Here is a 25,237-nt window from a genome sequence, read left to right as displayed (position 1 = left end):
ATTAACAATCTGAAGAAATGTTAACAAACAAAAAAAAAGTGGTAGAAGTCTTTACTGCTTAAGTTATATAAACATGTCTAGTGCGCACAGTGCTGAAACATACAGCAGACAACACAAGGCAGAGTTTCAGTTCATCTTCTTTTTGTGTGTGCTGCTGTGACTCCCGTTGATTTATTTTCGTTATTTACAACCGCATCGCCCCATATCCATCTGAGAGCTTGGTGCAACCATGTCGGCGTTGCTGTTGTACTTGTTGTGGTGCACTAACCGCCCCATTCTCTCTTCCTGTGCAACCTTTTCCCCCCTTGATTTGTTCCTGTTTTCTTACCCCTCCGTCCCCTTGCCTCTTCCTTTCTCCCTTCTAGATGATGGTGAATAGAACAACAGAGGTACATCTTCTTTTCTTCTTCCTCTTCCTCCTCTTTTCATTTCTCATTCACGCTCTCCACCGCAAAGCCTTCGGTCTGCTGGCATGGATGCTAAATGCTGGCATGAACGCTTTTGCGCCTCACCTCTGTGCCTGTTTTTTTTTTTTAAAGCCCGCATCACATTTAGATGTTGCTTCGTACGTATGCAGTGACAGTTTCGTTTTGTTATTTTAGATGTCATTTAGGTGTTCCAGTAGAGTTCCGAAGCGGCATAAATGACAAAGTGTGTTTTGTCACAAATCACAGTTCTCTTATGCCCCATGTTTGACCATAAATTTGAGGCTTGAGATGAGAGTTGGGGGTTAGGATTAAAGGTCAGACAGCTGTTTCAGCTCCTGCCGCACTTATCAGCAAACAGAAGACATGTACAAAAAGGAAAGGAGTGAGGCATTCTGATCAAAAACAGGTCAGGTTTAAGTTTGGTGTGATTTGCTGAGCGTGCGATCATCAGATTGCCATCTCTACTTGTTACACGGTGTCATTTTCGAATTCAACTGTTTCTTATTTGAACTCGTCGTGTCGATACAACAACTTGAATTTGTCGTAAGTATTGATTTTGATAATATGTTGTAATTTCTTTCAATCAGTCGCAATCATACTGAAAAAAAAATGCAAAACCATCATGTCACATGTTTGGTCTGGTTCTTTGAAAGGTTCAACATAAAACATTAATTTGCACTGAGGAGTTTTAATTCAAGCCGGGGTTCAGTTCAAACATTTTGGTTTTCTGAATAGAGCTAATCTTTTAATTCAAAGCAGGGTTCTAATAACTAGATTTGAGTGAAAGTGCATGCTTACCTGCATGCACTTTTAAATTAAATCCAGATTAAATCCAGATTTCCTGTCAGATTAAAGCATGTCATCAGCAAACAGAAACAAATTTTAAATAAAAAAATTTGACAGCAAAGCTGACCTACATTGCTTAGTTTTCAGTTAACTGTAGCTTTAGATGTATTAGTTTGTATAGATTAAGCTTAGAATTTCTTAAAAAGATGAGACTCGTATTTAACAAAAAGAAAAAATAATAATAATAATAACTCATCGCTCAACATTTATGAAAACTCCACTGTTGTAATCCTTAGTTAAATGAGTCATATCTGGTCCTGTGGTGCTGGTTTGCCTTCAATTTCGTTGATGTGTTCAATGGCCAAAGAGAGCAATCTTGCCATAAAAGTAGAATTTTACTCTAGTTTGATAGCATGTTTGACCTATGCTCTCTGATGGGCTTTTTTTTTTTTTTTCATCTGCATTTGACCAGCCAGTGCTAAAATATACTGTCTCATTGTGCTTTGCTTTTGGCTCGTCTCCTAACAGGTTTTGCTTAGTTCTCACTGCCTTTTAAATTCTGTTTTTTTTTTTTTTTGCACCTCTTTTATGTCTCATCATTCTCAGAGCGGGTTCACTCCACTGCACATCGCGTCTCACTACGGCAACATCAATGTGGCAACACTGCTGCTCAACAGAGGGGCAGCTGTGGACTTCAAGGCAAGGGTAAGTGGCAAGGTGCAACAAATACTCCATCAACAACTCCACTGTTTGATTCTGCAGCTGCTTTGTCACTCAGTTGGGGGTGAGGGGGGGGCGGAGAAAAAAAACACACAGATACTTGCATCGCTTTTGATTTTGTACCAGAGGGTGAGGGGTGAATGCTAGTGGTTTCCACTGTGAAGGTAGCCATTTTCTCCCTTCTATGTTCAATAGATCAATGCGTTTCAACAGTGTTCAGATTTTCAAATATTGGGAATATTTGAAAATCATGATAAAATACATGAAGGTTTGTGGCTGTAATGTAACTAAATGTGAAAACTTCAAAGGGTACGAATACATTTGCATTGTGCCGTAACATGCTCTGATCACTAGTGGGAAAACAAAAAACACACACAAAAAAAGTAGATTTTTGTTATACAATGCTTTAAACTCCTTTAGTTTAAAGCAGGACTTTATGATCAAAGCATAGTGGTATGTATCTAGAGCTACTTTTAAAACCATAAATAAAGCAGACTCGACATGCAAGTGTGTTCATAATCAGTCTCAAATATTCATGCTTTCTCCCTCTTTGCGTAACATCATCTGCAAGCTTAGATGTTTTTTTTTTTTATTTCTTTAATTTAAATCAACTGTATATTTACTTGATTCTGTCAAATTATTGGAAAAACAAGTTAAAAGGATGTGTTAAAATATTCTCCTCTAGAGGGCGGTGTTTAGTCATTTAGCTTCAATGCTGTCCGAGGGAGAGCTTCGCTCTCTAACAAAACAAATAAATGGCTTTTACTGGTAAAAACGTAACCAGTAGCACTCACTTAATTCTGTCTTGTCCTTCTGCTTTGATCCTAACCATCTCAATGAGAAAACTGTTGATCAGAGGGACTGAATGACTGAGTGCCTTATTGTCAGCCTTATCTTTTTTTGCAGAATGACATCACACCTCTGCATGTAGCATCCAAACGGGGAAACACAAACATGGTGCGACTGCTGCTGGAGAGGGGGGCCAGAATTGATGCGAGGACCAAGGTACCTGCACACACACACGCACACAAATCTGAAGAATTTGTAGACAGTGGCCATTTTTACATTTTCCCTCCACTTTCTCCAATGCTCAATCTCTGTCTTCTCTCATAATGAAACCTGCTTTATCGTAACTTGTGCTACACACTAGAGCTGGATGGATGGTCAGTGGAATAATTTTAGCAATTAGTATTGCTGTTCTGTTGTTGAAAAAGGCTTTTGATGGCGTTAGTAAGTAGAAAAAGCTGATCCTGCTGGTTGTTGCTTTTACAGGATGGCCTGACTCCTCTACACTGCGGAGCCAGAAGTGGCCATGAGCAGGTGGTGGAGATGCTGCTGAACAGAGGAGCTCCACTAATGTCCAAGACCAAGGTGCACCTTCAGCTTTTGTCCCACCCTTACACCATCACTTACTCCAATTCATTCTAACATTATCAGTTTGCTGCCGCATTAGAGTGAGACCTCTCCTCTTCTTCTCTCTCCAGAACGGCTTGTCTCCTCTTCACATGGCGACACAGGGCGACCACCTGAACTGTGTCCAGCTGCTGCTGCACCACGAGGTGCCTGTGGACGACGTAACCAACGACTACCTGACAGCTCTGCACGTGGCCGCGCACTGCGGTCACTACAAGGTGGCGAAGGTCATTTTGGACAAGAAGGCCAATCCCAACGCTAAAGCGCTGGTGAGGAGAAATTATTGAATCAAAGATGGGGGGGAGACTTTTCTGTTACATAACAGACGAGAAAACAAAAATTTAATCTTGTTATGGAACAATTTAAAAGAAATAATTAAATGTGGGAGATTGGGCAGAGAACAGGACAAAGAGAGTGATGGAAAATATATCACCAACCTCTATTCTGACGTAAGAACCAGGATCTGGGCTCTATAATGGGAAAAGTCTGGGTGTGGTTAAAGCACAGGGACTTTATGACTGGAGAGAATGAGGAGGGAAAAAAGAAACGGGTTGGAAAATGAAGTCATTCGCCTGAGCCAGAAACCTCAAAGAAACGGAGGAAGGGGAAGAGAGACTGTACAAGTTGGAGAGAAAAAAGTGAGCTGTAGGAAAAAGGATCTATTTTGGTGCAGGGTAGGCTTGATTATTTCAACATATTTCTCAGGTTCAGAGGCAGAAGTAGGGAAAAAGAAGTTAAAGGAAAGACAAAGTTTTCCCTTTGTTTAAGCTTTCTATCTGATATTCAAGATTTATCCTCCTCCAAATCTGAAGGATCTTGAAGGAGAGACACAAAGACTTTCTGGAAGTTTTTTTTTTTGCATACTTTTTGAACACTTTTTATCTTTTCCCTTTTTTAATGTCTTAGAATGGTTTTACTCCCCTCCACATCGCCTGTAAGAAAAACAGACTGAAAGTGATGGAGCTCCTTCTGAAGCACGGGGCGTCTATACAGGCAGTCACAGAGGTAAGAGAGTGTGTGTGCGGAATATTTGCGTGATTAAAGAAACAATTTGTCGTTTTTCTTGAAGGAACAGCTTTTGTATATCTGCACTCTTTGTGCCTGGTAACGGCAGTGCCGTATCGAGTTATAAAAGCCAACCTTACAAAGGCTTTTGTTGCACAAAGCGATCATCACACATCTTTTCAAAGTGACTGAGGCTGCTTTGGTTGGTCAAAATGTAACTATTTGGAGTATATAACCTTGTCGAACATTTAAACGTTTCATAAATCTGTGAAACATACATGTAGCTCGAAAAAATAAAACAAAAAGGGTAAGACATAAAGCGACGCACTTTGCTCTATTGTTTGCGCATATTTTGCGTACACATTGTGCTCTGTTTGGGGTGAGTAGTCGTCTTGCAATCTAGAAACTTGGGGCTCAACAACTTCCTCTTGCCTCCACATGTCTCCAAGTTGGCTGCCAATCTGTGTGTTGGTGTAGATTGTTCTTGTTCTTAGGCAGCGACAGCCTTAGGTTTTATTGCTCCTGTCTCTTTAAGGATAGACCTAAGTGGATCAGATTGCTTTAATTAGTCGAAACTAAACATCTTCAGTTAAAACATGATGCAAATCGTTCACTTACTAATGAGAATGAAGAACAACAGAGGGACATTTATTGTTCTGTGCATTTTGCTCTCATTTGTTGCACATATTTTGGGCAGACACTGTCTACATTTATTTCTGTATGTAGAATAGTTATAAAAGCTTACCATGCTGAGGTTTGCAACCCAGTCTTAGCTCCTTGTTTCTAGATGTTAATGCTCTTAGGTAAAAACTCCTGTAATCAGCCTATTTATCTAAAAGAATTATCTGATTTATGGCCTTTTATACCGTCATTGTATGCAAAGAAACTTAATTTTGCTAGTATCAAGAAAACTCTTAAAATAACTTGTTTCCAGATATCCAATCAGTTGATCACTACATTTATTTTCTCAGAATTTAGAGATAATAAGAAGGATGTTTATTAGTCAATAAATCTCCACTTGTTCCCCTTCCTCAGTTTTAGAATTCAGGTAATTTTTTTCCTTTTTAACCTCGCACTAATTTACCAGTAAGCTTACATTTTCCAGAAAGTATCTATTCATATTATATATGAACCAGCCAAAGGGGTTTTCAAAAGATTTTCAAAATGGATTTTCATAAGGCTGTTTCGAAAGATGCATAAGGCGATTGTCATTTCTGTCCTTTTTTTTTTGTTCTATATTCCTCTCTCTACAGTCTGGTCTGACGCCGATTCACGTCGCAGCGTTTATGGGACATGAAAACATCGTCCACCAGCTGATCAACCACGGGGCTTCGCCTAACACAAACAACGTGGTGAGTTCAGAACGTTCTCGATTGTGTCTTTCCCCCTAAGGTTTATTGGCTCCAAAAGAATGTTAAAAGGATGGTGAGATATATAAAAGAAGATAAACTATGCATTTTGTATGTTTTTTTTGTTGTTTTTTTAAGTTTAACTCATCAATGTCAACTAGTCTTGTTCTGTTTGTTGCAAGGTTGACAGAAATAGAAAATAAAGCCTTACATCTTACTGCATAGAAATCAAAGGTGGCCTTGCGTTCTTCTGCCCTTTTGAATTATTCTTCTCTGTGGCTTTTTAACTGAATAAAAGTGACTCTTGTTGTGCATGCCTTTTATGTTTTGGATGTTTATGTGTTTCAGAGAGGGGAAACGGCGCTCCACATGGCAGCGAGGGCCGGACAGTCTGATGTGGTCCGATATCTGATTCAGAACGGGGCACAAGTTGATGCCAAGGCTAAAGTAGGCTGCCACTCCTAGTGACTTCATTTATCTTATTTACTCGTTCATGTTTTACACATGTTTTTTACTATTTTAATAACACAAATGAGACACATTAAGTGATTAATTGGGATTTTGTAAAAATTTAAATCTAATCGTATTTACTAGAGAACTCCAGTTGCAGACTTATAAGGAATTCATGAACTCTTTAATAACATCTGATGACGAGGTGGTTTTACAATTGACTTTCTAATTAGTGTGTTGCTATGTTTTTCTTCTCTTTTCCTCCTTTAAAATTACCACCAGTTTTCAGTAGATTCTGTGAAACGCAAGTGGCTCTCTTCTCAGAAAATGCAGAGCTATTTGCTCTGCTCTTTAATTTCCCTAAATTTTCATAAATACAGGTATGTTCTGTCCTAAATGCATCAACAATAACTTAATTAAAAGTGAGCAAAGTATTTCAATGCAGAAAGACTTTAGTTACTCGGTGGAGCTATTGTAGAAGCAGATCTGCTTTTCCAGCTGTTCTCAGAATTAGAAGCACTTGCACAGCACTGTACACATTTACCTCCTGCAAAGATCTTTAAGACTTACTTAAATGGGGTAAACTACTTTTATTGGATAGATAAGAATGTTTTTCAGGCATTTTAGACATTATCCAAAACAGTCGCATACTCATGTAAACATTTTACAGAAGGGGAAATCCACAAAGTCGTCCAGGTCGTTTAATTTCTGTAATGCATTTACATAGCAGACCGCACAATTGCAAAACCACGAAGTCAAGCGAAAGCAAGAAGTTGCATTGTTTTTTAAGTCAGGTTGTAGTTCTCTTTACTGAAGTGACACACTAATGATAACCAAAGCAAACAAAAGATGAAATGGTTTCATGAACTCTAGAAATTTATTGTAATAAATTATCTCATAGCCATATCTCATGCTAGAATAACAAAAGGCTTCCTTTACAGTGATCCCATCCTGTTATTGACACATAAAGCAAATGGGAACATGGTGCTTGCTTTGTACACAGTATCAACTCAAACAGGACTGTAAAGAATAATGTAAAACCATACCAAGACATATCTGGATGCTACCATAAACAAATAGACAATTCTTGACTTGAATGTCGCTCAACTCTGTCTGCTCGGGTAGAGACTGTTTGGTCATGAACCAATCAGTTCAGCTGTTAACGTCACAATGAAGAAACAATAAAGTGACACGGTTCCTTTTTTGCATTAATACATTTTTTGTTTCTCTCTACTTTTGCTGCAGGACGACCAAACTCCGCTGCACATCTCAAGTCGTCTGGGTAAGCCAGACATTGTGCAGCATCTTCTGACAAAAGGAGCATGTCCGGACGCCACGACCAACTCCGGGTACACACCTCTGCACCTAGCTGCCAGGGAGGGACACAGAGATGTGGCTGCAGCTCTACTCGATCAAGGAGCTAATCTGAGCATTACCACAAAGGTAAGACTTGTTCTGCAGATGTTTGCCGATCAACACTGCAACCGTTGTTGTCTCGCCACTTTGCTTTCGGGCTGGTTAAAAATAGGTTTCACATCACTGTTACAGTGGACATGACAGGGATGTTTATGCAATATTTGGAGCTACTGCAGTCTGATTGACAGGGAACAGCAATTACTGCGCAGATTTGGACCAAACAGACTGAAATCACAGGTTGCCAGACCAGCTGCATGTTCTGCATGTTCAAAGTTTTCTCAACAGTTAACTGCAGTGTTGCAGTTTACGGTTTGTTATTTTAGAAGCACAGGGATGGAAACCCCCTAAGTATGATGTTTCAAGTTATAGTTAGCACAAGCTGTCACTTTTTTTCATCTTTTTTTTTTTTTTTTTTTTACAAATGAGATCATTCTCCAAATCATGAGCGGTCCTATGGGGGGAAAAAAGCAGTCTTCTACAAAAACACTTGTTCAAACGTTCATATTATACATTTAACAAGAGGCCAGTTTCATTCACACACCAACATCCCACAGAAAAAGTTCAAGGTCTAAATTGAATTTGCATCGTTACCTCATAGCTCAAGAATGAGGAGAATGACACAATTGGTTTCTCCGCCTAAAACATTTGTGCTTTGTAATTTTTAACACTCCAATATTCAACCATTCTCTAACTTTAATCCTGAAAATGGCTTATACATACATACATCAGTATTCCCTTGTGTTTTCTACAGAAGGGCTTCACTCCATTACATGTTGCTGCCAAGTATGGAAAGATAGAGGTGGCCAACCTGCTGCTGCAGAAAAACGCTCCAGTTGATGCTGCTGGGAAGGTAACAACGTGTTTGACACATCTGCAGATTCTTTTTTTTTTTTTCTTCTTATCTTTTGTCTCATCACAACCTGAAAATGAAGTCTATTTTAATAGGTTTTATGTGATTGACCAACACAAGGGTTATAATTGTACAATTGGAGGGAAATAATAGACACTGTAATCTGTTAAAATGTGGTTCGTTTTCGTGTTTGGCAAATCTCTCCTTTTTGGACGAGTGGAAAGAAGGAGACTAATGCTTAGACAGAGCCATAAGAAGTCTGGTTTAAAGTTTCACTCAAACCACATAGGGAACTTAGCAAACTGGTTAGAGCATATGATCGAGTCAGATGAGACCAAAACAGCCTAAATTGAAAGCTCTGTGTGTGGCAGGAAACTAATGTCATGACACATCACCCCCATGTTTAAATTCGGTGGCGACCTCATGCTGTGAGGATGCTTTTTTATTTCAGCTTTTACAGGGAAAGGCGATTGGGGTTGATGAGAGAATAGATAGACCTACATACAGAATAACAGCTGTAAACATACAGCCAGAGCTTTGAGGATCAAGGATTAGATGATTAGATTAGATTTGTATGTTTAAATGGTCCAGTCAAAGTCCAGATGCAAGTCCATTTGGTGATCTTTATGGCTCTTCATCATATCTGACCAAGCTTGAGCAATTTTCGTCTAGAAATTGAAACATCTGCGAATGTTTCAATTGGCAAATGTTTCAAATTTCTACCTGACTCGCAAGACTTGAGAGTTAAACTTTTCAGATTTGTTTTACGATTAGATTTGTAAACAATTTGTTTCATTATATTATGCAGTACATTCTGTTCCTCATTTACGAAAAATACCCCGGAATTTCAGGGCTATGAATACTTTTTCAAGACACTGTCTTTAAAAATCAAGCACTTTTGGAGTATTTCCCCCATCTGTGAGCTTTGATCATGCTTAACTCTACTATTTGTCACAACCTAACCTTTGCTCATGTTTTCGTGCGTGTGTGTGTGTGTGTGCTCAGAGTGGACTAACTCCACTGCATGTGGCAGCGCACTATGATAACCAGAAGGTGGCACTGCTCTTGCTCAAGCAGGGAGCTTCACCGCACGCCGCTGCAAAGGTAAGAAACGACGGGGAGGGGTTTGTTTTAAAATCGAATGTTCCTGAAAGCATCTCCGGTGCTCCGTGTGCCAGAGCGAGCTGACCTAGTTAGAGCCACGCAGTTATTCTGCTCCGCACGGCCTCATTCGATATCCGTTCCACTCCGGCAGGATCAGTCCAGAAAGAGCTGCCCCAGAAATCAGCCAGGCTCCACACCCTAACAGAATTAAGTATTGACTAATCCATTGTTTAGGAAATGGTTTTAGTTGATGTTTGTAACCAACCTCCAGTGCAGTGAACACCCTCTTCCTTTGGCGCATCAACATTTTACATCCTGTCATGATATTTGTTTGTCATATAAACTCAGTTAAATTTACTTTTAGGTCAAATCACGTTTTTGGTTTCAGCTCTACACATAAAAATAAATAAATAAATAAAAATTGGACATAACGAGTGTTCAAATCACACACACTTTTGTTAATACTTTTTTACCCTTCATGTTTTCATTTGGTACACACTTATTAACTATAAATGCCATTCTTTACAGACGCATCACGGCGTATTGTTTTGTAGCGATTCATTTATCGACTAGTTCATTTGCTCCGTTTGAGTTTCTTTGTTTCTGCTGTCAGAACGGTTATACCCCGCTGCACATCGCAGCCAAGAAGAACCAGATGGAGATCGCCACCACCTTACTGGAGTACGGCGCCTCCACCAGCACGGTGACACGACAGGGCATCACTCCTCTGCACCTCGCAGCGCAGGAAGGCAACGTGGACGTCGTGACCCTGCTGCTGGCCCGAGACGCTCCTGTTGGCACCAGCAACAAGGTGACGCTAACGCGCAAGTCTGAGAACGCGATGTTGTTTCTCCCCGTCTCACAGCAAATGTAGGAGTCGTATTTACAGTGAGGGAGTGTGAGTGGAGTGTAAACATGTATTCATGACACTGGGATGTTATTACACTTGGAGAAATAACAGTCTTTACCTGAAACTCTGTTATTTCCTCTGGCATTTGTTTTTGATACCCCCTGAGTGCTCATCATCCTGAGGTCCTAACCTGCCATCATGTTTCTAACCAGCTGTATTTCCCTCTGACTCCAACTGTGTAATTGTCTGGGTTTGTCTCCTCAGTCGGGGCTGACTCCACTCCACCTGGCTGCCCAGGAGGATAAAGTCAATGTTGCCGAGGTTTTAGTCAACCACGGAGCCACTATAGATCCCGAGACCAAGGTAATAAGAGAGTCTTGTTCACCCTGAGCTCACCATTTCCACTGCTAAACATAGTAGGGTTTGCTTCATGCTGTGGTACGTTTCGTGAAGGGGACATGGAAGTTTCTCAGAGTGAATGGGGGAATAAATGAAGCAAAAATACAGAACGGAACTGTTGAAAACCCTTTTAGAGGCTTGGGTGAGATTTGTGGTTCACCTTCCAGCAGACCTTTTCAGTCGAGTTTGTAGTTTATAGAGGTATGCACACTTTTGCAAGACACTGAGAACATGATATTCATAGGGTGTCTCTGCTAACATTTGATACAGTCTGCAACAAATAAAATGGACAAGTTGGGAAACATTGCCAAGAGGCATGACTTCATTTTACATTAAAGACTGGTGTGTGTGTGTTTTTTCCCTTGTAAGTAAAACAAAGCTAAGTTCTCAAAAGAAACTCTTGTAATTGTTGTTGTCTTGTTTTATAGGTTAGATCTGTAGCCCTGAGGCGCCAGACTAACATTGTCAGTCAGCTTCTTGTCATATCTGTTTTTTCCTCTAAATTGCATAAAACTCTGTGGAAAAATTATTGAATCGTCCCGTATTTCTTAGTGTTTTCATTTCAGGTATCCCGATTGTACTGCATTCTTTTATTCCAAACTTTGCGAAGTTCTTCCATTGTTTTCTGCTACTGTGTTTTTCCGCCCTTTTTCAGTTCATTTTTTGAGCATGGCTTGTTTATTACGCTACTTAACTCTGATCTCTGAGTCATTCGAACATAAAATGTTCCAGAACTAACTGACAGACTGCAAAAAAAAAAAAAGCTATTTTGATTTATCTTTATTCAAGTTGTCACCAACACCCCGTTGTAGAAACACAATGTTCCTGTTTCTTTAGCTGAATGATTTCCAAACATAAAAAAGACAGAGACAACTGTTTCAGTCATAACGAGGTAATTCCCCCAAAAAACTATTCTTGAACTCACAATTCCTATAATGTGTGTTAGCTAGATTCTTACCCGTGTTTGAAAGACACATTGCTTATTTGCCTTGTAGGTGTTTTATATTTTGACACCTTCACTTCATTTTTTTTTTTTTTACTGTGTTTTCTTGAATAGAGTGAAAGGGAGAAGAACTGGGCTGAACTTTCTTAGATAGCAACAACAGTAAAAAAAAACAAAAAAAACAACAAAAACAAGTCCACTTTAAAATCTTACAATGCAGTCTAGCATTTTAAAGGAAAAGTGCAAAGAACCTAAGGGTGATTTGAAAGTTTTGCACAAGCACTTTGGTGGCTTTTCAGACGTAGGTTTCTGTCCTGCAAAGATGCGATCAGATGTTTCTATTTACTGAAAAAGCTGTAAATGTCAAGAGTGAAAACAAATACGTGTGCTCTCGTGTTTTTGTCATCAGTTGGGATACACCCCTCTTCACGTCGCCTGTCACTATGGCAACGTGAAGATGGTGAACTTCCTGCTGAAGAATCGGGCGAAGGTCAACGCTAAGACCAAGGTAAACGCTGTCAGTGACTGTGAAAAGACGTTGGTGCTCGTGTTTATATTCTGTGCGTTTTGTCTGAACTCCACTCCTCCCTCTGCAGAACGGATACACACCTCTGCATCAGGCTGCCCAGCAGGGACACACACACATCATCAACTTACTGCTGCACCATGGAGCTTCACCCAACGAACTCACTGCCGTAAGAAAGCACAGAGAACTTAGACTCTCTCACTGTTTCTCACTCTAGATTAAATCCACTTCTTGACCAGAATAGTTACTTATTATCATTACTGTCTGATTTTATTTATGCATGAATTTTCTAGAATGGGAACAGCGCTCTGTCCATTGCCAGGAGGCTTGGCTACATTTCTGTAGTTGACACACTCAAAGTGGTCACAGAGGAGACTCTAACCACTCAGGTTTGTATCCGCTGCTAAATTTTCATCTCCTTATATTTCAGTGCCATTAACTGAAATCAATGCTTTTTTTTTGTTCTATTATTGTGATCGAAATAGATAGTCTGCAGAAAAATAAAATACAATTCTAAAACAAAGCCCACACCACAGTGAACCTTTTTAAATCAAACCAGTGTGCATGACTGCACTGACCGAGGTGCTAAAATAAAACAAATAACCTTTTGTTTTTCAGTTTTCTAGCAGAAACATGACAGTTTCATGTCATAAAACTTTAGCACTGATCGTGGTTTTACTTTGGCAAAACCGCACTTGATGACATATAAGCGCACACAATGATGCTGCCAGCACCACTTGAGGTTGTGGATATGGTATTCTTTAGGTGATGTGTGGGATTGATTTTTTTTAGGTTTGTGGGTGTTGTGTCCACATGTATTTATTTATAAAGGATGCTTCCAGTAAAGTGAAGTCTTCATCCAGTGTGAAGAATGAGTCCCTTACTCCACAACCCCTTTATAAAAGCAGCCTTTCCTGATTTTAAAAGACATGTAAGGCAATTGTTTTCTCTCTCCAACAGACTGTGATAGAGAAGCACAAGATGAACGTCCCAGAGACCATGAACGAGGTGCTGGACATGTCTGATGATGACGGTAAGGTTTCATATAATCCATTTTGAAAAACCATTTCTTCCCACGACTCTCGGACGGCTAATGGCTAAAAATAACACATTCAGTTTAGTTTTTTTTTTTTTTCTGGGACTAAAGCCCAACGAGCCGGTACTAATAAATTCATTCTTGTTTTCTTTTTAGTCATTTATGATTTCTGTTACAATCATTGATTATTGATGATTTGTAGTTTCAAACTGATTTATCCACCCATTCAGAATGACCCATAATCACTTTTTGTTTTTGAATGTGATGATTTCATTATCTATATAATTTCTCCACATTATTTTTGCAACTCTTTGTTTTGTTGATTTTTTTATTATTATTATTCTACCTCTCTCCTTCATCTGAACACAGTCTGTAAAGCCAATGTCCCAGAAATGATCACAGATGACTATTTTTCTGATGTGGAAGAAGGTATTTTTATCTCTATATATTTTTCTTTTCTTTCTAGTCTTCTTGCATGTCTGTGCTTTAAAGTCTCTTATCCTTCAACTGAACCTTTGCTGTCTGGCAGCTTTTTTTTTTTTTTTTCCCCGGCTAATACAGGTGCATCTCAATAAATTACAATATTAGGGGGAATCTCATGTGTTGCATTTATTTATTACAAACACAGACATATTTCAAGTGTTTAAATTTCTTGATACTGTATTTTGTTTAAATCTATTTCAACACAAGAAATTCAATAGTTGTAACCAATATCTTGTGTACGTCTGTGTCATCATTTACAAATTTAAAACTCAGCTGAGGAATGGAAACTGATTGCTCTGTGAGCGCTCCCAAATATAATTATAAGCCAAACTAACCAGAATAGATATTACGGATTTTGAGTAGGATTTTTATTTATTTTTTTAATGCTGTATTAGTGTGAGGCTTGCAGGGGGTGTTAGAGCTTCTACAATCATCCGGCTGAATTGTTTGACATGTCAGAAAGTCAATCATACATGCTTCTTTGTTACCTGGGCGGGAAGACAGTGCCGGGGGGCTTTTTACCTGGAGCAGATTAGCTTCTTATGGCACTAAAGTGAAAGTCAGATTACTGTAATTTGACAAGGCTGTTATCAAGTAGTGTGGGTCAATGACTGTCAGCTGACAGCTGCAAAGTCAGCAGTCTTCTCCATAATTGTGTCGGCAATGACACGTGCATAAACTAGTATTTTTGCATAAATCTCCATTCTATTGGTCTATGTAATATTGCACTTTTCAGCGAAAGCTACATTTTTTATTTTTCTCTGCAAACCAGAACCATCAAAATGATCACAAATAAACACTTAAATAAACGATTGTGTGCATAAATCTGCATAATATTTAGATTTCGCTGTGCAAATTACTAGCAAGGAAAAAACAAACCAACATTTTCCTCCTAAAATGATTCACGTACCAGACCGAATGTGAACCGAACTCCAGGGAAAAACTTTGATCAAGATCAAAAATAAATTTGAGATAACTTTTTAAAAATTACGGGATAGAAGAAACAAGCAAAACTGCACTTTTATGGGTGGGGGGCAGAGGGGGGGGGGTTACATTGAATTGGTGGCATAGTTCTTAACAACAAATCTGAGCTGCAACACTTCTGCACAGTCTTTTTTTTTGCACATTAAAATGTAGGGAGAATTCTTTTCTGCTGGTTGCTATGCCAACAATGGTTATTGAGGAGCATGTAACAGATTTCTTTTCAGGCCTGTGTGTTGTCGAGACAGACACTCGATCCTTTGTCTTTCTGTGCCTCTCAGTGATGCTTGCATTGTAGCCAAAGCTAACACTGGAACAGCTGCTGCAGTGTTGCTGTACATGTCGTTCCTTCCCCTGTGATCCGCACTGTGGCTCAGAAGCAGATGAACTTAGCCGTTGGTACCACAGAAGTCAGGGAAGGTCTTTCAGTCAATAGTTGGTTTTGTCCTGACTCGGCTCACTTGCCCTGTGGGTGTTTTCTTGTTTTTGATTAAATGGTCTATATTCATTTTTAGGAAGTCACATGAGCTCTTCTTGTTCTGTTTATTGCTTCTTAATGTCAGAACTCTCGAATGTTCAGACTTTATCCAGTCTCAAACATTTATATGCAAGTGTCAACACTCCAGGAATCATCCTGTTGAATAGATTCAAGTTTAAAGGCAATCCTACCAAATACTAAGAACATTTCAGTTAACTTTTAAAACTGCACCAGGTAAAAAAAAAAAGATCTCATTTAGCACATAGGCTAATCCTAACTGGCCTAAAGCAGGAGAAATGTGGGTTTAATCTATTGACGGTGAAAGAAAAAGCCCTCTGTGCCTTGCAGTTTAATTTGATTTTAACTGCAGGCAATCACCTGTTGTTGTATTTCTGTCACAGAGAGTTAGATAATACAAAGACATGGACACATTTGTTGACTCCCTTGATAAATATCTGCTTATCAAGTGGAAAATGATGGGGCGGAGGTAAGAAACAACAGTTTTTAACAAAATAAACAAATAAAACATTGGTAGATGTCCCTATTATTCACATTTTGTATCTGCCTCCCTACGTGAAGATGACGTGCTCTCTTCAGCTCAGCCAAAAAAAAGTTTTCTGTAAGATTTTCACTCAAACCACAGCTCTGTTAAAAGGGTGGTTCAAGATGGACAACAAGTTGCTGTTGTCCATTATGGGTGTCTTTCATTTCCCTTTCTTATGTTTTTGGCACCGTGTGTAGAGAATAACAAATGTGGGTCAGCATCCAGCCTGTTGGCCGCTGGCTGAAAGAAATGGATATATGTGTCATGTCATATTTAAACCCGAGGGAAATAGGAAGTCATGGATTAGTAATTAGATGTTCCTGGAGGGTGGTCAATTTCAAATAAATAAAGAAAAAAATTAAAATTAAAAAAGTTCATTCACAGCTGTGCTACTGGTGATTTTTTTTCAATGAAAAACAAAAACAAAAGAGAAAACCTGATGTTTTCCTAAACTGAATAAATTATTTTAAAATATGTGAGGTTTTCTGTGCAATTTTTATCTATTTATTACAGCGTAGAAAAGCCTATTTTAAGTGACTGAATGACTTTTATGTCATCGGTATGCTTGTCCAGCACTTGATTAATAACAACTTTTCTTACTGCAATAAGAGAAGATTTTAAAGGCTATTTGCTCTTTTTTTTAACAGAGATACCAGCACATTTCTACACATCTACATCTAAATATCTAAATTCAGGTCTTAGAATCCTATCGTACAGACTGCAGGACCAAGCTCATCAAACGACATTCATGTGTTAAGAGTAAAAAACTTGAAGGCATAAAAGGTTTGAATGCAGCACACATAATAAAGCAAAAATGGTTCTGCTTGTGTTTTGAACAGAAATGGATGTTGGAAATATCAACATCACCTATACTTGTAAGTCAAAAAAAGAAAAGGTTGACCTCACTGTAACTAACTCCAGTAACCAGTTTGCAGTGTTGCAGCTGAACTGTTGCAGCTAAACTCTGCGTGTAGTTTCACTGCTTCTTTTTTTTTTTTTTTTTTTTTCCTGTGCAGCACTCTGCATGTTTCTTCCTCATGCAGGAATGTGTGTTCAAGTTGTTGTTGTCCATCTTGAACCTCTGATCTAAAAATAAATGGAGTGTAACTCTAGCCATATTCACATGCTTACATACCAGCAGCGGCAGTGATTACCTTATCCAATAACACACACACACACACACACGCACACACGCATGCACACAAACTATCCATGAGCTAAATCAGAACAAACAGAATTTGCTTAGGGTTTTGTTTATTTTCTAAAGTTGGTTTAATTCATATAATTTATTTTTGTTTGATATAAAATCCAAGTTAAAAGTTACTTTAATAAAAAAAAAACATCTTCTAATCTATCTAATCTATCTAATTCCAATACTCTACTGTATTTGATATCCGTTTTTGTGTGGCTATGGACCTTCATTTTTTTTTTTTTTTTTTTACCATTTATAATAAGCATTTTTCTTTAAAAGAGAGCACTGCTATTGATTTGTCAAATGGGAACCGATCAATATATCATGTTCTGTGACTGAAATCTTCACTGGCTGATCTTTTCATTATAAAGACAACTAAGGATTACTAACTGTTATTGTTCTTTCAACAGTACTTTAGTGTGACATTAATTTTTGATTACTTGTCACAAGTAATAGTAAAACACACCAGAAAGCACACCTAAATAAGTCTGGCACATATGTATTTTTAGCCAGACGAGTTAACACTGTATAACCATTCTGTTGCAACTTTATCTACAAGTCGTTTGGGGTATACCAGCATTGCAGAGCTACAGTTTCCCTTATATTTATATATATTTTTAATTAGCTCCAGTTCAATCGGATTGAATGGATAGGCATCTGCAAATTTCATTTTTCAAGTTGTGCCACAAAATGTTCAGTTAGCTGGAGATATGGAACATTTTAACACATAAATATGCATTGATCAAACTTTTTACCATCGTGCTTTTTGACTGTATGTTCACAGTCGATCTCCTGCTTAAAGGTAAACCTCTGCACTGGTTTTAAGTCTTTTGTTTCTGTGCAGCTCCTCCAGAGTCACTATCTGCCTGTTTGCTCTTTCTTCAGCCCTTTTCAGATCGGCTTTTATTCTCGATCTACAAGTTTACCCCGACACAATGCAGCATTTGAAGTCACTCCGACAGTCACTCTACCACCTTTACGGGTAGACACGAACCTGTAACCATTATGAACTGTAGGGGTTAATATGGTGCAAAACAACTTTGCTTGTATTTAAAGAACCGAGTGGCTTAAAAGAGCCTTTATGAGGATCATGACCTAAGACCACCCCTCTTGTCTTATGCGTTGCTCAGTTGAGTGCTGCAAATTGTAAACCATGTTTCACTGGATCTCAGTGCAGGTTTGCTTTGTGATCTTAACAGACGAGTTTGTTATGTGAAAGGACAAAGCCATCTCTAATGGGGGAAGAGGGTTTAGACCTGCTGATTTGCTGAATTGTGAAACCAGGGCTAAAAACAAATCCATGCCACACTTTTCAGATTTTTTTTTTTTTTTTTTTAGTTCTAAAAGATGTTGAAAACGTTTGTTTCCCATTCAGTTTACCATTATTCACAACTTGGAATAATTGGCCTATCGCATAAAATCCCAGTACAAGACGTTGATGTTTATGGTTGTAGCGTGACAAAAACGTGAAAAGATTTAAGAGGCGTAAACATTATTTTTTGAATCTATAAACTGAAAAAATGTTTAGATGTTAGACAACTCAGTGAGTCACAAAGACCCCCAGCCCCCTCAACCCCCTGACTAAGTCTGTGCTGCAGGGAGCCGTAGGTGTGTGTTCGGAAAATCATACACACACACGCAGACACACACAAACACAGTCTGGATAATCCAGGAGCGGAGCTGGTAGGCGGGAGAAAGACGATCTGTTGGCGTGAGTGCCGGCCTCTAAAACAGAGATAGACAGTTAATGCCGGAGCAGGCGAGGTTACGAGTTGAGGAAAAGTTAGTCCGAAGGAAAAGCCTGGGAGTGAACTTGTGGCTTAATGAATTGCTTCAAGGCAGGACGTGAGTGTGGGTTCTTTGCTGAGGGGACTTTGCTCTTGTTGGAGCTAAACGCAAAGCGAATCCTGGAGAATGGGTTGGAATGTGGCCAGATGGGGGTCTGTGAAGTATCCCGTGTGTTGCCGGAGGGTGGGTGAGGGGGGGGGTTCTAAAGGGGGAAGGGTGTTGTAGCAGCAGTGGGGGTGTGATGGGACACAGAAAGATGGAGGGAAGGGGGCGTCTCTGTTGCTTTGTTGTTGCTGGAATGCCTTCCTTTTCTTTCTTTTCGTCTCTCCGCTTGCATGCACTTGCCTCCTCTCGCTTCAGCTGTGCAGCCAGCGGCTCATCAGTAGGTTTAGGTCTACTGTACCTCTGAGGGTAATAACACGCTACTAACAAATTTACTGCTCACCTTTAAAGTATGTTCTAAGTCCTGAACTTATTCTTTTGTGTCTGTAGTGTGTTTAAAGTGATGACGCAAGGCCATTTTTGTTTGCCAGAAACCACCTTCAAAATGCTTTTTAACTTGTTTTTGCTTTTATTTGGATTTCAACAAGTGTTAAACTGCTCTTCGATGATGACTTTTAACTGAGTGGGACGTTGGACCAAAGTTAAACTGGAAAACAGCCCCTGGGCAGAGGATGCATTGATTGACATGTCCAAATGAGTTTGTGTTTCTGCATGAATGAAAGAAAAAAAAAAAAAAAAAAAAAAAAAAAAAAGAGAATTTTCTACTTATTCCCTAAGGGCTACAGGGAATGTGAACCATTTTTGAGTCTTTTTCTACAAAAAAAAAACTAATTTCTGTTTTGTGTGTTTCCATCGTTCAGGTGATGATGCAATGACGGGGGATACAGATAAATATCTGGCCCCTCACGACCTTCGCGAACTTGGTGATGACTCGCTCCCACAGGAGGGCTACATGGGCTTCAGCGTTGGTGCACGGTCGCAGAGGTAAGGCTCACTGCAACACAAAACGGCAAAAACTCTTTGATGAGTCTAATGCTAACTTTGTTTATGCTCCTGTGCAAAGGTTATATAAAGTGCCAGAAAGGCTATACAAATGTTAAGATAGTTACATTATTTTTTTTTTTTTTAATGAGATATATTGACTGAGTATTTTATCTAATGGAGGCATGCAGTCAGCATATAACATCAAAAATGTCTGTTGCCATGCAGATGCTCTTCGGTTTTTTGTTTTGACTGGCCGCACAACCGTGTCACAAAAACTGTCCCTAAAATTTACATTTCTGTAAAACAGTTAAACTCTTACTAGTAAAACAGGGTATGATTATGCAGAAAAAAACATGAGATTTGCACAATTACTTAGGAGCGCTCTGATAAAGTATTCTGGTGAAATAGGAGGTTGACGCCTGTCAGTGCCAGCTAGAAAGGGGAGCAAAAATCACAATGTAGCCTAAATGTTGGTCACATTTTAATTTTTTGAATGACCGATTTCCACTCTGATAAGTTACAGGAAGATTTAACTTACGATAGAGACCTTTGGAATCCCTGGTAATGGTGCCGGTTTGTTAAGTCTCAAAGATTCTGCCTCAGAATAACATCTGACTGCCTGCTCCTCAAACCCAAGTTGAGCTTTTCTAATATAATGTCATCACTCTTCTGCATCCTTTGGCTACTGTTTGCTTACTTTTTTTTTCCACACATTTTTTTTTAAAGTTTCCACGTATGCTGAGCCTGAATAAAATAAAACAGGAAAACTTGTAAAAAAAATCTTGATAGATAATTAAATTTTCATATATAGCTTTTTCTGCGATTGTCTAAGTGGTTGCGTGCATCTATTTTAGCAATAACATCAACAGCCAGGGAGAGAATTGCAACGGTCAAAGTTTTGAATATGCAAGAACTTGTTTTGACAATCAAGAACCAATGAAAACCTCACCAAAACAGACCAATATGTCTACTGCACACACTGCTGAAACTGATTCAGTTCGTTCAGCTACAACAGAAATATGCTAAAATAGAAATGGTGCAATCATTGAACTTTCACTGCATCTCTACAATGAACCACTGACTTGGCTTTAAAGGGACACAAACACAGAAGTAAATTTATCCTGCAGCTATTGTTTTTTTGTTTTTTTTTCTGTCAAGTGCGTTGAGGTTTGGGATTTAGTTGGAATTAAGTCTTTGAGCAAATAAGAAAACTGGCTGCTTCTCTGTGATCTGCTGTCTGCTATTCAAAGTCAATGTCTGTGGAAAAAATTGGGGTTTTTTTTGCAATATTTTGGAAATAATCACACTTTGAGTTGGTGAAGCGTTCTAAAATCTTACTTGTAAGATTTAAAAAAAAAGTAGCTGCATGATACAGGTAGATTTATTCTTTCGAATAAAGTTATTTCTTGATTTATTATTTTGGACAAAGGCTATTTGCATAGACAAACTCTTCAGCAAAAACTAAATCCTGATCATTTCCTTATCAAATTCTTTAGAGAAATCACAGCAGGGGGAGTTTTTGCAGTTTAAAGTTCATTCTGTTGAACTTTATTCTCTTTTGAAAACATTGACAATTGTGCAACATACTGCAAAGGGAGGGACTATTAAATATCTGAGGAGTGACATAAACGAACAGCGAGCCATAGGAAATTAGAAACATGTTCAATTCAGAAGGCCTGAAGCACACACTGTCTGAGTGTGTTTAATCAATTTAGTTTACAACTAGTTTAACTGACTGGGCTTTTTGTTTGTCATCCTGCTTTGGCAGTTTTACTAGACGATCATTTATTAAAAGGTAAATGAATTAAACAACTTTTACTAGCACCCACAAATACGTCAAATGTCTTGCTACTAAAGCTGCAGTACCATTTCAGAACTGTGTATATTGATCATGTTATATTAAATGTTGATGCTTTGCCAGGAAAAGGAACGGCTGTTTAACATTGGAGTTATTGAAACCCTTGAATTGAAAAATGACATTCAAGAAAAAAAATGACATAAAAGATTTACATTATAATTTAGACATGGCACATAAATTGTAGAGAGTCGCAATAAAATGCTAATTCAAACAAATAAAAAGCAGAGGTAATTAAATAAACTGAAGCTAGATGCAGTCATTCAGCTGTCAGTGGGAAAACTACGTGCACCTCTAAAAATTAGAGCTGCAACATCGATTTTTTTTTGTAACACAGCTACAGTAATTTGACTTAATGAAAATTGAAATAAAAGAAAATAAAATGTGCCATTGTTATTTTTACCTGATATCTTCTCTTGCAATGTTTGTTTCAAGATGATACCACATATTTAAGGTTTCGTTTGCTCTAATGTCTAACTTCCCTCAGAAAAAAACTATTTATGGTACATGTTCATACTCACTGTGTGCTTAATTGATGAATTAGGCAGATTATATTTATTTTAACCCTAACATCTAAAATACCTCATAAATAACACTCTGAAATGAAATCAGTTTGTAGATGAGTTATAAACGGAGCACTTTCCCCTTTTTCAAGTCAGCTTCATTCTGCGTCTCTGCTCCTGCTTCTCTTTGCATCTCTTCTTTCCCTCCTCTGTTTTCTTCATGATGTCTTATTCTCTCCTCATGTCCGCTCTAATTGTTAGTACCAAAGCCAGGTAAGGCTCTCAGCATGACGAGGCCCCTTCCCCCCACCCCCACCCCTATACCTCCACCACCACCCTGCCTCACCCTTTCCCCTTCCCTCGGATCCCAGTCTCTGTTAGAATAATGATCACCTGTTCTGAGATATTGAAGTTTTCCTGCGCATTTCACCTTCTAATCCAATTTTTTTTTTTTTGACTGGTCGTTTGGTGTTTTTTTTTTTACATTGTGGGATGTACTTGTGGTCTGTCATCTAATTTCTTACGTTTCAGCTGTTTCTAATAGCATCATCTGTTTGCTTTTGTGTTTGACTGTGGTTCTTGTCCGTGCCTGGGTCGTTGTGAGGTTTGCACAAAGTTGGAGCTTTGCATCGTTTCGGTTTGTTGTGGAGATTTCCATTATCGTGCTTCCAGGGACTTGAGCTGAAGCAGCATTTCTCTCTTTGCATTGCTCTTTCTATGCTTAACTCGTGTCAAAAGAAGAAAAAGAAAATACTCAGAGAAGACTAAGCTGTCCACTAAAGTATGTTTACCATTGTTAAAAACTAGGTTTCTGAGTGAACTGGGGTCATGCAGTAGTAGAGCGTAATTCAAGTACAGATAAAACTACCTCATACACTCTGGGACTAGTGGCTGATAAGAAACACATTTGTGCAAAAGTCAATTGTCAAACCCGCAGTGGACGCTTCAGAGCTCTGAGAGGCTCCTGCTCTCACTCACTTTTTTTTTTTTTTTTTTAGCTTCACTTAAAGATGATGTTTGTGCAATTTTCCAAAGTCCCGCTCAGACGACTTCCTTCGTCTATCCGGTTTTCCTCTCTCTAATTACCAATTAGCGTAATCATTCCCGGGACGTTGCAGGCAAACGCTTCTCACGTCATTGCTCAGGAATGCTATTTGTTTACCTCATAAACGTCCATCCGCACGGCACACGGAGACTCCGAGCACTCTGTCGGAAACGTGAGGACGCAGCTGGTACACGTGACACAGAGAGGCAGTGCAATCGGGAATCAGCTGTGTCTTTATCACGAGGACGATTACAAATGTAAACTGAACCCTTTTGTTGACTATGTAGTACCAATGTTAACTAATAGTGAGCTTATTGTTGCTTTTCTGTTGCTGCAAACAAATGAAAACATTTTCTTTATATCTTCGTTTCAATTTTCTTTTTTTATATATATATATATATTGTTTGTGGACAGTCAGGTTCCTGGAAGCTGCATGCATTTAATGTTTTTTTTTTGTTTTGTTTTGTTTTGTTTTTTCTGTTTACCCTCCACCCCTTGCCAACTCCTCCTACTCCTCCCCTTCCCCTCTTCATCACTGTGACTGTTGTCTTGGTAATCCGTGACTCCTGCCCCAACCACACCAAGCCTCCGTTCCTTCAGTTCTGATAGGTCCAACACGTTGAACCGGAGCTCCTTCACACGGGACAGCATGATGATCGAGGAGATCCTGGCTCCCACCAAGGACCCGGTATGTACTTTGTGCTTTGTGCTTTGTGCATGACTCCTTTCAAAGTGACTCAGTAATCTGCCGGTCGTTAACAGTCACTACTGACACAGTTCTGTGCTGGGCTGGCTTGGTGCTGAGCCAAAAGGAAGACAGTTCACCAATCCTCTTACACCTGAGGGGGTGCTGCGACACAAAGTCGACCAAATCCTGTTATATTTCACCTGAGAAGGGGGCATGACATCAGTCCTTAAGTCTTCTATCTAGGATAGATTACTCTGATGGCCTACTTCCCTTTACAGAAGGAATAACCATTGTCTGCCATCCGAGAATCTTCTGGTTAAAGTTACAAAAACAAACGCATCTTTCACATCTACACAGAAAAAATGAAGACATACAGTGGGGCACAAACGGTTTCAGCTAACACTAATTGACGTTTTTGTAATATTTTATGGTGGTCTTGATTTAAAGAGTCTTTCAGAGTTCCTTCTTTTCAAAACCTGAATGAACGACTGACATATAGACCCATCAAAGACAGTACAATTACTTTTTAAATACTCTTCGCATCTCTACTTCTCTAAGTTTATTGTCTCTGGTCAGGACAGGTTAACTTAAAACAAGCAGATTTAAGTCGGATTTCTGATTAATCTCTGCATTATTACAACCTCAATAAACAGGAAAAAAAAAAAAGACTGACTGCCAATAATTTAACTGTATACTGAAACAATAATAAAATATGTGTGTGTTTTTCAGGTATCTGTAAGTGAAAAAGTAACTGAAAAAATAGATTATGGCAAACACAAATGGGTTAAAAAAAAGAGTTTACACACAACACAGTGATGTAAAATGCATAACGTTGACATCAGCTCATTCAAACAGCTTGAGGCAGGAAGGCGCGGAGCAGCCAGATGGTTCTGATTTTGACGTTTCAGACACGTTTCCCTGATTGCAGCATTCCAAAAAGTTTATGGGGATGATGAGAAGTGAGGAGTCTTGTAAATTTAATGTCCTCTTCTGGAAAACGGACAGCGAGCAGAAATCCATCAGCCTTCATGTCCAGGTCTTTGCTAATCGCTCCTAAGAACTGCTTTATTTATTGGTGTTTGAATCGTCATCCTCTGTTTGGTCTGGTACAACCCAAAGAGTCGTGTTTTTGTTAGCTGTAAACAGAAAATCATAATAAGGGCTTGGAAATGTCGGCTTCTGAATTGAGTTATTGGAACAAATGAACTTCTCAATAATCTATTTCATTGAAAATGATTTTATTTGTGACATGTTGCTGCAAAATCATTTTTCAAAACACTGGTTTGTTCCCCGAGTTTGAGCCTACATAACTGAGTCAAAGTTAAGGACAAATTACCAGAATAATTGAACGATTCCCAAACACGAACGGAAAACTCTTAGAAAATCTGGCAAAATACTAGTGTAGACCAAATGACAAA

General features: G+C 38.9%; 1 protein-coding gene across 2 annotated transcripts in view; it reads left to right on the top strand.

The window, feature by feature from the left end:
- LOC106921405 (ankyrin-3-like) overlaps positions 1-25,237 on the top strand; it is a 139,585-nt gene that overhangs the window by 74,293 nt on the left and 40,055 nt on the right. For both annotated transcript variants that reach the window (XM_088016307.1, XM_088016306.1), the window contains exons 7-25: positions 1,821-1,919; positions 2,841-2,939; positions 3,207-3,305; positions 3,419-3,616; positions 4,254-4,352; positions 5,606-5,704; positions 6,050-6,148; positions 7,397-7,594; positions 8,319-8,417; positions 9,423-9,521; positions 10,135-10,332; positions 10,636-10,734; positions 12,123-12,221; positions 12,310-12,408; positions 12,533-12,628; positions 13,200-13,272; positions 13,645-13,704; positions 19,605-19,728; positions 23,717-23,819. In XM_088016307.1, the coding sequence (XP_087872433.1) occupies positions 1,821-1,919; positions 2,841-2,939; positions 3,207-3,305; positions 3,419-3,616; positions 4,254-4,352; positions 5,606-5,704; positions 6,050-6,148; positions 7,397-7,594; positions 8,319-8,417; positions 9,423-9,521; positions 10,135-10,332; positions 10,636-10,734; positions 12,123-12,221; positions 12,310-12,408; positions 12,533-12,628; positions 13,200-13,272; positions 13,645-13,704; positions 19,605-19,728; positions 23,717-23,819 (2,139 nt within the window). The remainder of the gene's footprint in view (positions 1-1,820; positions 1,920-2,840; positions 2,940-3,206; positions 3,306-3,418; positions 3,617-4,253; positions 4,353-5,605; positions 5,705-6,049; positions 6,149-7,396; positions 7,595-8,318; positions 8,418-9,422; positions 9,522-10,134; positions 10,333-10,635; positions 10,735-12,122; positions 12,222-12,309; positions 12,409-12,532; positions 12,629-13,199; positions 13,273-13,644; positions 13,705-19,604; positions 19,729-23,716; positions 23,820-25,237) is intronic.

The sequence above is a fragment of the Poecilia mexicana genome, unplaced genomic scaffold (assembly GCF_051168715.1).
Source record: "Poecilia mexicana isolate PSO_F unplaced genomic scaffold, ASM5116871v1 scaffold_19, whole genome shotgun sequence".
Lineage (NCBI taxonomy): Eukaryota > Metazoa > Chordata > Actinopteri > Cyprinodontiformes > Poeciliidae > Poecilia > Poecilia mexicana.
The sequence above is the reverse complement of the archived record's forward strand: the minus strand, read 5'-3'. Positions and strand labels throughout refer to the sequence as shown.